Here is a 15,917-nt window from a genome sequence, read left to right as displayed (position 1 = left end):
GTTTTCAAACAATGTGCTGTCTGAGCATAAATTACTGTTTAGCCATAGCAATCAAATTTGTCATAGTGCTTACTAGGACGTACAGTAGCCTGTAATTTACAGAGTATACTTTTAATAATATACCTTTGTTTTTTTTAAACAGTCTTTTGCATGAATAATGAGACAAATGTTGTTGTATACAAATGTATTTCAGTTACCACAATAGACAATTTGACATTTATAAAAATAAAAAAAAAAGATGAGAAAACAGTCATAATACACAGTTATTTTAATTTGTGGCCATTGTAATCAAGTCTCATCATGTCAAAATGAAATTAAAGTTAATTTATAGTCACTCGTTGTCTCCTACCTGAATGATAAACAGTGGTAAAAATTATAACATTACTGTGGGTCTTGATGATAATTATGTGTTTGTGTGTCTGCAGGCCAGTCAGGGGAGAACTCACGCTGCTCAGTCTCTCCTGCCTCGGCCTTCGCAATCGCCACAGCCGCCGCAGGACATGGTACACCACCAGGTATGAGTGTACACACACACACACACACACACAGACACACACACACACACACAGATTAAACGTACTGTAAAAGCAGATAGTTTTGTTTTTATCTGTCCAGATATCAGATTGATACCCCCAATGAAATAGATATGAAATGAATTGATTGCAGGTCAAAGAATGGAAAAAAATGTATTCAAAAAATTCACTCTCTGCAGAAACACTGTCCTGCTTACTGTGGATAGTCCATATACTACACTCTTGTGTGAACAGTTTTCATCGGAAGTCATTTTCTGTAAAAGAAGTAGTACATATGAAAATGGTTTACCTTCATTTTTTTGACCCGTTAAAAAACACTGCTGCACGTGATGTCTCTATATTAAAACTCTGAAAGGGACGTTTTAATGTAAACACATCTGCAAAAGTTTGAAAGACTTTTAATAAAGAATTTCTGTCTGATACTGTTACTTTTTCATTCAGGTAATTTGAACACTTTTGATGGATCTTGCTTTTATTGGTGTATTATAATACAGTAGATCATCATGCGATAATAACTCTGTGGCTCTTCTTTTCGTCTCTTTTTCCAGTCTTTACTAACTCTGAAAGAACTTGTGATAAAGAGTTCATCATCCGTCGAGCTGCAACCAACAGAGTTCTCAACGTGCTGCGCCACTGGGTCTCCAAACACTCACAGGTCTGTCTCCACCCACCACAGTGTGTGTGTGTGTGTGTGTGTGGGTGTGTATCCCGTGTTTTGGTGTTTTGCTGGGGTGATCAAGTCTGTGGTCTCATTAAAGCAGGTGTCTGATACGTTCTCTCTCTGCTCCGTTGCTCTCGCTTGAGCATGTAAACAGCCCCATGCACACAAACACACACCGCATATTGTTGCCGTGTCAGTTGGACGAAGAGCTCAGCCCGCCTCAGTCCACCTACCTACTCCTCTGCTAAACAGCCAGTGTTGCCTCTAATGAATTGAATATCAAGGTAATTGCCTGACTCCCTGCGTAGAGGTGCTTCCAGTCTAACTACATCGATCTGTTTTATGTATTTTTCTTCAATAATACAAAACGCTGCGATGACAGGTCAGCTTTAGCCGGCTTATTAACACACAGACAAGCACAAACACACACATATACACCCACTCAAATTTTTCTATCGGAGGCCAAAGAACAACGAGCTTGTTAAAACCGACCTTTGAACGGGAGTTGAATTGAAGTGGAAGAGGAGAGAGAGGAAGAGGAGGGAAAGGGGGTGTAAAGAAGAATGGAGGGAATGAGGAGGCTCACGAAGAGGAAAGAAAAGATTATGCAGCAGTGACAGATGATTGGTCAGATATTGGAGATGAGAGGAAGTCGTAATGGAGAGAAGAATGGAATTACGGGTAGTTTATATATGTAATCCCATGGTCTGTGTTTGTCTTGTACTTCTATTAGAGATGATATGACATATGTTATGAGACTATACATTTGTCAACCATCAGATATTTTGCCACAGGGTTTTATACTGTGGTATCATCTCTCTTCATATCTAATAGTACCAGGAGAAATTTTATAGCAGTATTGAATTTTTATTCTTTTGTTGTTGTTTATTTTTACTGTTAACTGCATAGTTACTTACTCATAACTACTTTTGGTATGTGGCTAAGCACTGTGAAAATATTGAGATGGCTTTTGCAATGAGGTTTATTTTAATGAACACCACAACAGTTGGATGAAAGAACTCTGACACTAAACGTAATACACCCACTTCAGTGTGTTATGGTGCATCAGTCCGCCAACCCAAACAGTTACTGAAACTTCAGGCAAGTTGCACAGCGTTATGTAATTCCTCATCTACAAACAAGAATATTCTTTTAACTATAATATTGCCATCAATTAAATTACGTCAAATATCCCGAATAAACATTAAATAAATCTTCAGAAAAAAAATCTCATCTCACATTACTAGTTATCACAAGAAATCACTATCAGTGTCACTATCTAAAATGAAATACACCCTGATAGAGGATTTTGTTCACTACTAACTTCTATCTTTGTGAGGACCAGTTTGAGTTTTAGACTTTAAGACTAAGAAAAATTTTACTTCTTTGGTTGAGGTCTAGTTTTAGTGTTTAGATCAGAATTAAGTTGAGGTAAATGTTAGGGTACTCGTTGAGTTTGTCTGTGAGGGTCCTTTCAGGTATACAGGTTCCATTGTGTTCGTGTTTAGGACTTTGAGATGAATGGGGAGCTGAAGATGTCAGTGATCTGTCTCCTGGAGGAGGTGCTCAGAGATCCAGACCTTCTGCCTCAGGAGAGAAAAGCTACTGCCAACATACTAAGGTACAACACATACACACACAAATACGCACAAATCTGCTGCACATGTATGAAGCACTTGACTATAACACTTTCCTACACACTCTTCTGTACTCCTCTTTCTTGTAGTGCCCTTTCTCAAGATGAGCAGGATGATGCCCAGCTGAGGATCGAGGACATCTTACAGATGGTGAGAAAACTGCAGCACATCGAATCTTTAATAGCTTTTTAAGCCATTGAATGCATCTTGTTATGATGTTATGATTAGCTACATATTATTCTGTTGGATCAATTAAGGAGTAATATTTTATAGTATAAAAGGAGAAATTCTACCTTTTGCTGCATGACATAAACGTCTTGTTACTGCTGAATGACATCACGTTCAATTTGAATTTGAATATTTATGTGGCTCTCTGTGGGATTACGTGGTTTTATGAAACTGGCCTCCCTAATGTATTTACACATTAATACACACCTCCCCTAATTTCCTGGTACTCCCCTCTGCCAGTTCCTACAATGAAAACAATCAGGACTCACGAGCGCCTCTGGTTAATGGTCTCGGCTTAATAATGATTGGGAATCACAAAGAGACACATGTTGCCTTTGTAAGAAGTGAAAAGCCTCTGTCAGTACACACTGTCCTCTCCTCGAAGCAGAGGGGGTAAATGCACCCTCTCCTGACTGTGACCGTCTCTAGGGAACTGTCAAATGTAATAAAACAGATTCATAGTAATTGTAACCAGCTTCTTTATTAGATATTTATATCTCTTTGTTATTTGTGTTTTGTGTTATGATGTGAGTATTTGTTTATGACTCTGTTTGTCTTTGTGTGTGTGTGTGTGTGTGTGTGTGTGTGTGTGTGTGTGTGTGTGTGTGGGTGCATATCTGTGTGTATGTGTGTGTTTAGGCGGATTGTCCGAAGGCCGAGTGTTTTGAGTCTCTCTCGGCCATGGAGCTGGCTGAACAGATCACTCTGCTGGATCACATTGTCTTCAGGAGCATTCCTTATGAGTCAGTCCTGTCATCACACACTCACACTGTCGCCTGCATCAGGCCAAACAAAACAGGAATCACTTTTATGGATGCTAAATCCTCATTCTATCCCCATCTAATATAATGCCATCTCTCAAAAATCTGTAAGAGACAGATTATCCAGTTCTTTGATTTGTGATATTTAAAAGATAGACAGATAGCTTTTAGATAATTAAAACTAGAAGCAAAGCTGTTTTGAAGTTTCTCAAACATTTAGATTTTGGCGGGATGGCAATAAAAGAGTTCCATCCAACAATAACCAACCGATCACCATGCAGCTCTTGATTTCTCTTGATTTCACGAGACCCCTCTTTCTTTATGGTGCTCAATCATTTCAAGAAATCCTGAAAAAGGGTGATAATATCTGTAAGTCACAGACTTTTGTTAATGTAACTTATATCTTGGGAGATTACTGTGCTATATTTTAGACAGTGTGATCTCATGCGGACCTCTGGGATGTCTCTGTCCTCCCTCTCTCAGAGAGTTCCTGGGCCAGGGCTGGATGAAGGTTGATAAGACAGAGCGGACGCCCTTTATCATGAAAACTAGCCAACACTTCAATGATGTAAGCTCTTTCAGTGTCTTTAAGCACATTTTATGTGCCTGACCCCACTGTCACTCTCCAGTAAGTATCCTTTTATATTCTCCCCTGGTTTCCTTTCTGAAGATGAGTAACCTGGTGGCATCACAGATTATGACACACACCGATGTGGGCTCGAGGGCCAACTCCATCGAGAAGTGGGTTGCTGTGGCTGACATCTGCCGCTGTCTCAACAACTACAACGGAGTGCTGGAGATCACATCTGCTCTCAATCGCAGCGCCATCTACCGCTTGAAGAAGACTTGGGCTAAAATCAGCAAACAGGTGGAATAATTCTCCATCCATCCATGTAAAGTTTTTCTAAGCATAGAGGATTAGAAGAAAGTTCTTTTGTCTCTTTAATGTCTATAAATGAATGTCTCCTGTGTTGGGTCTGAGCTCTATTAGTAACTGGAAATCATTATTACTCGGCCTCACACGGGGGCATCATTAGTACTCGGCCTCACCCGGGCGGCACCATTATGTTAACAGTACTCTACCTCATGAGCTGGACACCAACTATGTTAGATTTCGGTTGTTTATCAATTTATTGGCTATCACAAATTAAGAAAATATTAATATTAAAAATATTAATATTAAAGAATAACTTTAAAATGAATTAAAGTTCACGGGGCACCAGCCTAAACTAATAGGCAAAATAGCCAATATGCTTTTAGTCTCAATTTATTACAATTATTCTGGAACTCTGATTAATCATTAGCTTACTAACTATAACCAAATTACCAAATCAATAGTAAGTTACAGTTGAAGGATTGGAATTCTACCGAGTAGAGGTTGGCAATATTCACGCTTGTGCAACATTAAACACACCAGTAGTTATACTTAAAAAGGCATTTATTTACAATGGAGCAGAGTAAAGTACAATGTCTAATCTAGCATATACAGGTGTGTGTGTGTGTGTGTGTGTGTGTGTGTGTGTGTGTGTGTGTGTGTATGTGTGTCTGTGGGGACACAGACAAAGGCAAGATGGCCGACTCAAAGTGGTCACTGTGACCACATGACCTGAACAAAGAAGACTACAAAGATGGCGGTAAACAAAGAAACTACTAAAATGGCCGCTGAGACCACCTAGTGTGTGTGAGAGGGGAGGTGTGAGTTTCTTTGTTAGCCTAGCTCATGTAATCTAAAGGTACCAGGTTAGAGGGGGAAGGTTAGCTTCATGCAGGTTCTAGGACTGAGACGTACTGCTATGTGTGTGAACATACGAGTACTCGATTAACTGTATGACTGACCACAACCTAAGCAAACATTACAACAACAAGACATCAATCAACAAGTACATTAACAAGTTAAGGCTTCTGCTGATTAGCTATGCTGTGCTGTGCTATGCTGTGCTGGGAGAGGTTAGGCCCAGTCCGTTAACGTTACCCGATCCTTGGAACAAGCAAAAAGGTCCTTTCCAGTGGTTTGTAAAATCCAGTGAGTTTGGGGGGTTTCCTGGTGGAATAAAGTCCTGTCTGGCTGTGTTGCTTGCTGGTATCTCCTTTGTTCTCCTCACAGAGTTAGCTGTTCCATGCTAACTCTGCTACGACTCCTGTTGCTTGGAAAATCAGCTGGCCTTGTGTTGTAGCCGCTGATTCTGAAGAGGATTTGGTTCACTCACAGTTAATCCGAAGCAGGTCGCTGTTGTGGAGGAGAAGAGTGTTTGCAGGCTGCTGGTTGCAGGCCGGCGAGAGAGCTAGTTTCTCAGGTATCAGAGCTGACCTGGGCTGGGGCCTTGTTGCCCTTTGAAGAACCGAGAGGAGAGGGCTGGAGCTGCTCTCCAGAGCAAGCCAAGAAGGGAAGAGAGAGAGAAGGGGTCTAGAAGACTGGTTTTGTTTGTGACACCTTAGGGGGTCACATGTCACACGCTGGCCCACACTGGCTGGCCAGTGGGGTCCATGGGGGGGAAGGGTCATCCCCAGGTGTGAACCGTGAGGAACTGTGGGGTGTGAATTCCTTTGTCCAGTGGAGCAAAGAAACATTTGGTCTATTGAATGACTGAGTCCCAACAGTCCCCCCTTTGTTGTCAGGATGCCACCTGACGTGTCATCCTGAGAGCATAATGTATAGTCCATTTGTCAGTTCATTCAACGGGTAACATCCGGGCATTTGTCAGCACTATCTATCTTGGCTAAGCAAGAACAATCAGGTTACAAAGCAGAGTTCAGATAATAACCACAATGATCGAATAGTGTAAAACAACTAACATGTTTCCTAGTTACTCATGGTGTTAGTGAGGACAGGAAAGTCAGTGATGTTAGTTTGTTAAGGTGAGATATAGAGGGTGGCACCTAGAATGACAAGATTTGGAGTGTCTGGGTGAGTGTGCCATGTATATGCAGTGTCCTAAACTTGTATCTGATTTGATTCAGAATTTAGTTTGCTGCTGCTGCTGCTGCTGCTGACAAACCCATTGTGTCCATCTGGAAGAGTGTAGGGTACCCTGAGCCTACTTACTGTCAGTACTCAGTGCGGCGAACTCTGGAGCGCCGGTGCTTTAAGTTTTCTTTAACCTGTGGCACAAAGCTGTAGCACTTTGAGTAGCTGAAGGAAGAACATTCAGAGGCATTGTCACTGTCTGAATTAACATGGTCAGAGATGACGTGGTCATTGTCTGATCCATGTGTTGACTGGTCCTGTGTCTGAGCCAGAATTTCTGCGTAAGGCCGTCTCCTGCTCCTATTGTGGGAGTGCCTATCTCTACGCACTTGGTGGGCGTGGCGGTTACGCTCAGCACCCATATGTGGCCTTTTATCACCCCCCTTCGATCTGTTCTGAGGGTGATCTTTTGAGGTTACATGTCTGTGTGACGCTAAGGTGTTTGAGTTGCTAGGCTCAGTTGTTTTTCCCCTTGCCTTGGAATTAACCATGGTTTCCCAAGCCATTTTTGTCATTTTCTTTATTTCCTGCATGGTGGGCTTACCTTGATGCGTCATCAGTGTAACATGAGTGCGTACACAGGGATGGAGGTTTCGTAGGAACAAAGACTTGAAGGTGGAGTTCTGCTCTAAGCCTGGTGTGTTCCTACCCTGAAAATATGCATGCCTCAAACGTTGGTAAAAGTCATTGGGATGTTCATGGCGGGAGTGTTTGATTTGAGAAGCTGCAACCAAAGATTCTATCTCATCTGCAGCAGGAGAGAATTCTTCTGTCAGTGCTTGACAGAGCTCTTTGTAGTCATCTCTGACACTGGGAGGCAGTGATTGCATAAACTTGTGGACTGCTTTTGAGCTGGTCTTCCACACAAGTTTAGTTTTCTCCCTTTGGGTTGCATGGGGCAAATCAATTAAGTTGTGATCTAACTCCCTAAAGTAGTTTTCAATATGTTGATCAGAGCTGTCTGGATCAAAATGTTCAATGTCCTTTGCTAATAACTCAAGCGCTTCGAGGCGGGGGCACTGTGAGGTTCCTACTGATGAAGGCGAGACTAAGCTAGCTGGACTAGAGGAAGGAGCTGAACAGCGGTCATCACTCTCATGGAGGTGCAGAGAGGAGGCTGAACAGTCCGGAAAAGTTTTGGTCCTTCTGTTGGAGGGGTGAGCACAGGTGAAACTGTTATGCATCAGTGGCTGATGGGAACATGAATATCCTCTACCGGATAAACTACCTGTCTCTTCATTGTCAGTTTCAGGAAGATGGGAAGTCAGGTGGGTGTAACCTCTGTCTCTCAGTGGAGGTTGAGGAGCTGACTTCATTTCCCAGGACTTAGGGTCAGTTGGGAATTTGTCCCATCCTCTGAGTGGAGGCGGAGTTAACCTGTCATTAAGGGAAGAGTGTGAAGCAGAGAAACCAGAATCACAAGCACTGACCGATCGTGGTGGAGCAAAGCATTCTGATTTAACCCTTAACAATTCTTCCTTGTGTGAACAGAGGTCTACCTCTGCTGCATGCAGGTCTCCTAAGTAGCGCATGGCTTTCTTGTTAGCTTCCTTAACTTCCTGGAGGAGAAAAGCATTTTGAGCTCTAAGCGATTTTACCTCCTCCTCTAGGGCTGCTTGGCTCTGAAGTGAAATGCTGGTTTGCCTGTGGAAGTTCAACAGTACACATCTTAACAATGGGCCTTTGGATGCAGTCTGAGCATCACCTTTGTCACTGAGTAGCAAGTCTATTTCTTTACTGCACTCACTGGAATTTAACTTGCTGATAAATTCTAGGTAGCCAGGCTTCAGGCTCTGTGCTAGGGAAGAAATAAACTGCTCTACACAGGAGTTCTCCATTGTTGTGTCTGGGAAAGAGGGAGGTTAAACAAGTTTTTACAAAACAAGAAGGCAATATAGTTGGCTGCGGTGTTGCGCTGGCAGACACCTTGTAGTGTAGTTTGGTAGTACACTAGCCTAACTAAACAATGCAGTGGCCTACACTATGGGGGGTAGCTTCCTGTGGAGGAGGGGCAGCTACACTAGTGGGCATAAAGATTAAGGACAGTAAAGGCAAGTGCAGGTTTACTGTCTGCTTAAGAAATGTTTCAAAAAGCAATGACTGAGATGCAAGGCAGTAACAGTCCAAAGATTATCTCTTCAAGTTGACTCAGGCTGTAATGCAAGGCAGTAACAGCTAGGTGCAGAACTTGGGTTTCACAGGGCTGGTAGCACGCTGTGGCTCTATCTCAGGCTCTATTTCTTACTCAGGCTGAAATGCTTGGCAGTAACAGCCAGGTATAAGCTCTCTGTGTTACACAGGGCTGTCGGCACACAGTGTTTAATGTTAAAGGGAGCAGCAATTCTGACAGCTTTACTAGATAGCATTGAACACGTGGTATTCAAATGCTGAACTGAGGTTCTTACATTTCCTACAGACTAAACTCAACTGGAATTGTTAGCAACAATAGCAGGCTCTTGATACTAAGGCTTAAGTGTTAGCTATTAATAACTGGAGGACGTCTAATATTACTTAAGGTAAAATTAGTAAACCAATTCTCACCACAGTGCACTTGTTTGTAAGTACACCTGGACGTTTACTCCTGTGGTGGACTAAAAAAATTTTTTCAACCTTTGCGGTTTTGGCCAAATTATGAATTTAATATTGCACAATTATGAATATTTGCCAACAGTACTCGGCCTCACACGGGGCACCATTATGTTGGGTCTGAGCTCTATTAGTAACTGGAAATCATTATTACTCGGCCTCACACGGGGGCATCATTAGTACTCGGCCTCACCCGGGCGGCACCATTATGTTAACAGTACTCTACCTCATGAGCTGGACACCAACTATGTTAGATTTCGGTTGTTTATCAATTTATTGGCTATCACAAATTAAGAAAATATTAATATTAAAAATATTAATATTAAAGAATAACTTTAAAATGAATTAAAGTTCACGGGGCACCAGCCTAAACTAATAGGCAAAATAGCCAATATGCTTTTAGTCTCAATTTATTACAATTATTCTGGAACTCTGATTAATCATTAGCTTACTAACTATAACCAAATTACCAAATCAATAGTAAGTTACAGTTGAAGGATTGGAATTCTACCGAGTAGAGGTTGGCAATATTCACGCTTGTGCAACATTAAACACACCAGTAGTTATACTTAAAAAGGCATTTATTTACAATGGAGCAGAGTAAAGTACAATGTCTAATCTAGCATATACAGGTGTGTGTGTGTGTGTGTGTGTGTGTGTGTGTGTGTGTGTGTGTGTGTATGTGTGTCTGTGGGGACACAGACAAAGGCAAGATGGCCGACTCAAAGTGGTCACTGTGACCACATGACCTGAACAAAGAAGACTACAAAGATGGCGGTAAACAAAGAAACTACTAAAATGGCCGCTGAGACCACCTAGTGTGTGTGAGAGGGGAGGTGTGAGTTTCTTTGTTAGCCTAGCTCATGTAATCTAAAGGTACCAGGTTAGAGGGGGAAGGTTAGCTTCATGCAGGTTCTAGGACTGAGACGTACTGCTATGTGTGTGAACATACGAGTACTCGATTAACTGTATGACTGACCACAACCTAAGCAAACATTACAACAACAAGACATCAATCAACAAGTACATTAACAAGTTAAGGCTTCTGCTGATTAGCTATGCTGTGCTGTGCTATGCTGTGCTGGGAGAGGTTAGGCCCAGTCCGTTAACGTTACCCGATCCTTGGAACAAGCAAAAAGGTCCTTTCCAGTGGTTTGTAAAATCCAGTGAGTTTGGGGGGTTTCCTGGTGGAATAAAGTCCTGTCTGGCTGTGTTGCTTGCTGGTATCTCCTTTGTTCTCCTCACAGAGTTAGCTGTTCCATGCTAACTCTGCTACGACTCCTGTTGCTTGGAAAATCAGCTGGCCTTGTGTTGTAGCCGCTGATTCTGAAGAGGATTTGGTTCACTCACAGTTAATCCGAAGCAGGTCGCTGTTGTGGAGGAGAAGAGTGTTTGCAGGCTGCTGGTTGCAGGCCGGCGAGAGAGCTAGTTTCTCAGGTATCAGAGCTGACCTGGGCTGGGGCCTTGTTGCCCTTTGAAGAACCGAGAGGAGAGGGCTGGAGCTGCTCTCCAGAGCAAGCCAAGAAGGGAAGAGAGAGAGAAGGGGTCTAGAAGACTGGTTTTGTTTGTGACACCTTAGGGGGTCACATGTCACACGCTGGCCCACACTGGCTGGCCAGTGGGGTCCATGGGGGGGAAGGGTCATCCCCAGGTGTGAACCGTGAGGAACTGTGGGGTGTGAATTCCTTTGTCCAGTGGAGCAAAGAAACATTTGGTCTATTGAATGACTGAGTCCCAACACCTGGTAGCATTGATGTCATTAGAGAGTTCAGAGAAAAGACAATGCAGAAAAGCATTTGCTCGTCATGTGTGGTATCTTCTCCTGGCTTCATTCTGATGAACACTAAATCAATTAAAGCCATAATCATCCAATCACCAGACAGTCTGTCTCTCCACTAAGCCATTCTGCCTCTTCAGGACTGAGGCAAATTAGGTTTTGTCATTTTATTACTATTATCATCATCTTTTATCAAGAGTAAGTGGATCTTGGGTTAGTGCAAACGTCTTATTTGTCCCCAATTGTTCATAATGATCTTTAAACTGATTTTGAATGCGTATTTGTCGTCTTTCCCAGACTAAAGCCCTGATGGACAAACTTCAGAAGACCGTGTCCTCTGAGGGAAGATTTAAAAATCTGAGGGAAACTTTGAAAAAGTGAGATTTTTCTAAAATGAGACAATAGAAAATAAATGTGCTTTTATTGACTCTGAGATGATTCGTCATGCACATTTATTCCTTCACACTTCACACTATCTTCCTACAGCTGCAACCCTCCATGTGTGCCATACCTGGGAATGTATCTAACAGATCTGGCCTTTATTGAGGAAGGGACGCCCAATTTTACTGAGGAAGGTCTTGTTAACTTCTCCAAAATGAGAATGGTAAGCACATACATGCATAAAAATGCACAAAAGGGGATGCAAATCACATGCACATGTACTATATACTTTATCTGTGAACTTGAATCCCACACTTTCTTTAGATATCCCATATCATCAGAGAGATACGACAGTTCCAGCAGACTCCCTACAGAATAGAGCATCAAGCCAAGGTACTCTTCTGTAAACACATTTGCCTTTTTTCCCCTTTTTTTTCTGAAGAGCATCACAAAAGCTGCACTGAATATCAATAAACATACAGTAGATTTGTAACCATGAAGTCAGATAGTTATTGTACCCTACATATGCACATCTCCACTTTACTTATGCACACCCTCACTTTACATACCTGTACAGCACACACTTGCACTTTAACTGCTCTTTTGCACTTCTGGTTAGACACTAACTGCATTTCGTTGTCTTAGTACGTGTACTCTGTGCAATGACAATAAAGTTGAATCTAATCTAATCTAAAGTTGCTAAAAATGCTAAAAATGAAGCTGGTTGCTTTTCTGAAACTTACATCTCTCCTCTTATGTCTTCTGTCCAGGTGACGCAGTACCTTCTGGATAAGACTCTGATCATGGATGAAGACACACTCTATGATCTCTCGCTGAAGATCGAGCCCAGGCTTCCCGCCTGAGTTACAGCTGTTTGTGGCCAGCGGGAGCCTGCCGAACCTGGACCCCCCCCCTCCCCAAAGGGCAACACGCCCACGCAATCTCATCAATCAAGAGGAAATCAAGAAGTTTGGAAATGGAAATAAAGGACTGATGTGAGAGATAGCTTGAGAGCCAAGTGTGAGGACAGCTGTAGAAGCTTCAGAGTTGTACAAGCGACTGAGGGGGCATGAGAAATGGACAGGCTGAGAATTTGTAAAGCGTTGGGCTGATTTGCCTTCAAGGAAAACGAGCTGCGTTGCATGAGGGTTTTGAGGAAATGGCATGTCGCTGTGTGTGTGTGTGCTCATCATTCCTCAGTGGAGAGTGTGGTTGCACGAGACATCACACTTCCTCTGACAGCCTGAGAGAGAAGGAAAGGCTGAGAGCATGGAGGGAATGAAATACAGTGGGTATAATAGAGATGTAGCATATACAGATAGTGTGACAGAGAGATGTCTGAGCTCGTGTCTCTGTGCTGTTGTCTGTGTTCTGTTGCCTGTGCATTTCTGTGCCATGTCCTGGAGTGAGAGCCCCAAAAACGCTTTCTGTCATGATGGTCACTGCATTAAACTTGCATGATTTCAGCTTGGGATGTAACTGTGTTAATGGCCTTCAACCTGACCCCTGACCCTCAGCTTAGCATGCTTCACTCTTAACCAGGGTGACTCTCTAAGCCACTATGCACCCTCAGTGGGCTGGGTATGGCGAAACGCCTTTAAGCCTTCAAATATAATGTAGAAAAGACACTAAATTGAAATATAAAAATAATTTGAAATGGAAAATTTGATATATTTTAATGAATGGGCCGACTTTTTCATTGATGGAACAATTAATTCTGTATTTGTCTTTAGTCGGCCTTTGCCTAAAGACCTCCCATGAGAATGGAGAGCTGCTTTTTTAAGAAAAAAATGTCCACATGAATGATACAAAATTAAAAACTTTATCAGTGCCTTCCACTAGTGTAGGTCAATCTCCCCACAATTGCCAATTTACAAGCATTAAGTTTTATACACAGTAAATCCTGCTTAGAAATCTTCAGATTTCGAAAAAAAAAAAGGACTGTAGTTTTCACTCATTCAGCTTCTTTTTTTCAGATTATAGGTCATGTAGACTTAACAGTAGCATGTTAGTGTAAACACGGTGAAGTCATTGATCGTCAGCAACTATCTCCCTCTAGTGTTTCAACATTGTTATAACCTTCTGCTGATCCAAAGCTTTTTCAGTGTTTGTGTGCAGTTTTTTTTTTTTTTTTTGGGCTTTTACATACTGTCTGATTCTGACATGTGTAGTCAGGTCGCAGTGTGTAACATTTGGATGTAGGCTGGGACAGTTTTTGCACTCCCTGAGATGTAGCTTTGCTTGAGTGACAGTATGATCGTTATTTACATGCTATTTATTTCATCAGATACTGTATTTATATTATATTTGTATATAGTGACTCCACACATATCATATGATCGATGAAGGAATACTTTAAATTGTTATGCTGTGAATATAATTTTTTTTTTTTTGTCTCTCTTGCTTTTATGTTGAATTCTAGTTTTGCATCCCAGGCTCTTGTATTGCAAGAAATCTGTTTAACTTTATTCTGAAATAATAAAAATGTCTTTTCAAGGTTAAAAAAATGTAGCATTTGAAAAATAAGAATTTGTTTTTCGTTTAGCTGATATGATGAACGTAGTTGTCCTGCATGCACACAGCAGCTGCATGTTGTGCATGTCTGACTGGACGCTCCCTGTTCCCCCTCCCTCTGCTTCTCTATATTAATATTGTCTCTGTAGCTACCAGGAGGCTCTGTTAAAAGGCATATAAACAATACTTTGTCCATCAAATCTGGAACGTTAGTCTGTTGGTGTACGGTACAAAGTCAAGCATAGTCTTTAGGCTGTGTCATCTGCAAAACAGTCTTTTGTTATGCTGTGTTGGACATTAGGCAGGCCTCAGTGGAAACAGAGGACATTCCTCATAAAACAATAACCTTGTTCCAGATTGATTAGAGGAAATGTTTTCAGGCTTTGCTTTTGGGGAAATGTGTCCTTTGCACTGCACTTGTAATTCTGAGTGTCTGTGTCATGTACAGGTTTGGGAAGATTGAATGCTATGTTTGTATTGTAATATTATTTTTGTGTATTTGTTTGTGTGTTTATTTATTTGTTTGCATTTTTCACTTGTAGGTGCAGGAGAAATAAATTCAACATGCCTTATGTTTTTGCAATGTGTAATAATTTCAATGATATTAAGTTTCCTCTACTTCTGCTTCCTCTGGCAACAGCTACCCTTAATTTTAACTCCCATCTCAGTATGTCAACATAATGCAGGGCTCCAACAACAATCTGTGGTGCATCAACAAATTCAGTATTTCAACAATTATACAGGGGCTAAACTGTGAAACTAGCAAAATCAGTCTTCACAAAAAAAGTGTGTAAAGTGTGTCCCCATGAATGATTATTACAGACATTCACAGTTTTATCTGGTGTTAAGGTCTAAGACTAGACAGAAAGTAGAATTCACCAAATTTAAGAATTGATATACTTCCTTTTGTCTAGGCCTTGTCCAATCATTAACCAACTTGCACAGCCTCAAAGCCAGAAGTACCAAGTACCAAGTACCAAGCCTGACACTGCTCTTAGAAGGATGAATAAATTAGGATTTCACAGTTTGAACCAAATGTTATATTAGATGAATGGATACAGTAGCATCTCTGTGTGCTCTCAAGGGCCCATTTAAAAGAAAACTAAATCTTGATGTTGTCATGCAGACAGTTTCCAAGATAAAAACCTGGGATATTTGCAATATTTGGGCCTTTGTCTGAGCCTACTTCATGGTTAGGTTGGATACCCAGTCATCTTGGTTTGAGGGGGACAACATAAGTTCACAAACAGTGAGAGACTGCAAAGCAACTGAAATAACAACTTCCATTTTAACTTAGATTAAGACTGTTCTTTAAGATGCTTGGTTGAATGACATAAAGGTCTCCACACTTCTTGTCATCTAGTGTGACATGGCACTGTGGCCATCCTGCCACCTTGTGGTCATGAGTGATACTGCCTCGTTTTGCATCAGTGAAAGGAGTGATCTGCTAATGTGCCCCTTGTCTTCCAAGTGGAACTATCCACCCACTATTGATTTTCATCCAAGATTTTAAACTTACCAGTTATGACACCAATGCAAGGTTTAAGTGTGAAGAGGAAACACAGTTGAACCCAGTCTCAGTATTTAAAGTGAGAACAACTGACATTGTTATTTGTGATTGTTGCATGAAATAATGTTAGAGAGAGGGAAAGGGTCAGAAGGATAGACAGACAGACCAGACAGAGACAGAAGGAGTGAGAGGTTACTGTAAAATGATATGGTGCAAAGTCCAGACAAGTCATCGTTGAAAATGTTGTCGAACAGATGTGCCAAGTTTTTACAGTGGGATCTTGTGACAGTTTTCAGTGCAGATAAACCAGCTGGAGGGTGGTGGTTGTGTGTTGTAAATGTTTGTCTCCTGCAGGTGGGTTTGT

General features: G+C 41.6%; 1 protein-coding gene across 2 annotated transcripts in view; it reads left to right on the top strand.

The window, feature by feature from the left end:
* The window catches only part of rasgrf2b (Ras protein-specific guanine nucleotide-releasing factor 2b), a 46,526-nt gene extending 31,911 nt beyond the window's left edge, over positions 1–14,615 (top strand). For both annotated transcript variants that reach the window (XM_056376964.1, XM_056376965.1), the window contains 11 exons: positions 426–515; positions 1,082–1,188; positions 2,703–2,815; positions 2,921–2,981; positions 3,699–3,802; positions 4,304–4,388; positions 4,491–4,688; positions 11,446–11,525; positions 11,635–11,752; positions 11,854–11,922; positions 12,300–14,615. In XM_056376964.1, coding sequence (XP_056232939.1) covers positions 426–515; positions 1,082–1,188; positions 2,703–2,815; positions 2,921–2,981; positions 3,699–3,802; positions 4,304–4,388; positions 4,491–4,688; positions 11,446–11,525; positions 11,635–11,752; positions 11,854–11,922; positions 12,300–12,392 — 1,118 coding nt within the window. In that variant the 3' untranslated portion in view covers positions 12,393–14,615. The remainder of the gene's footprint in view (positions 1–425; positions 516–1,081; positions 1,189–2,702; positions 2,816–2,920; positions 2,982–3,698; positions 3,803–4,303; positions 4,389–4,490; positions 4,689–11,445; positions 11,526–11,634; positions 11,753–11,853; positions 11,923–12,299) is intronic.
* The last annotated feature ends 1,302 nt before the right edge of the window (positions 14,616–15,917 follow it).

The sequence above is a fragment of the Seriola aureovittata genome, chromosome 5 (assembly GCF_021018895.1).
Source record: "Seriola aureovittata isolate HTS-2021-v1 ecotype China chromosome 5, ASM2101889v1, whole genome shotgun sequence".
NCBI classification, from domain to species: domain Eukaryota; kingdom Metazoa; phylum Chordata; class Actinopteri; order Carangiformes; family Carangidae; genus Seriola; species Seriola aureovittata.
The sequence above is the reverse complement of the archived record's forward strand: the minus strand, read 5'-3'. Positions and strand labels throughout refer to the sequence as shown.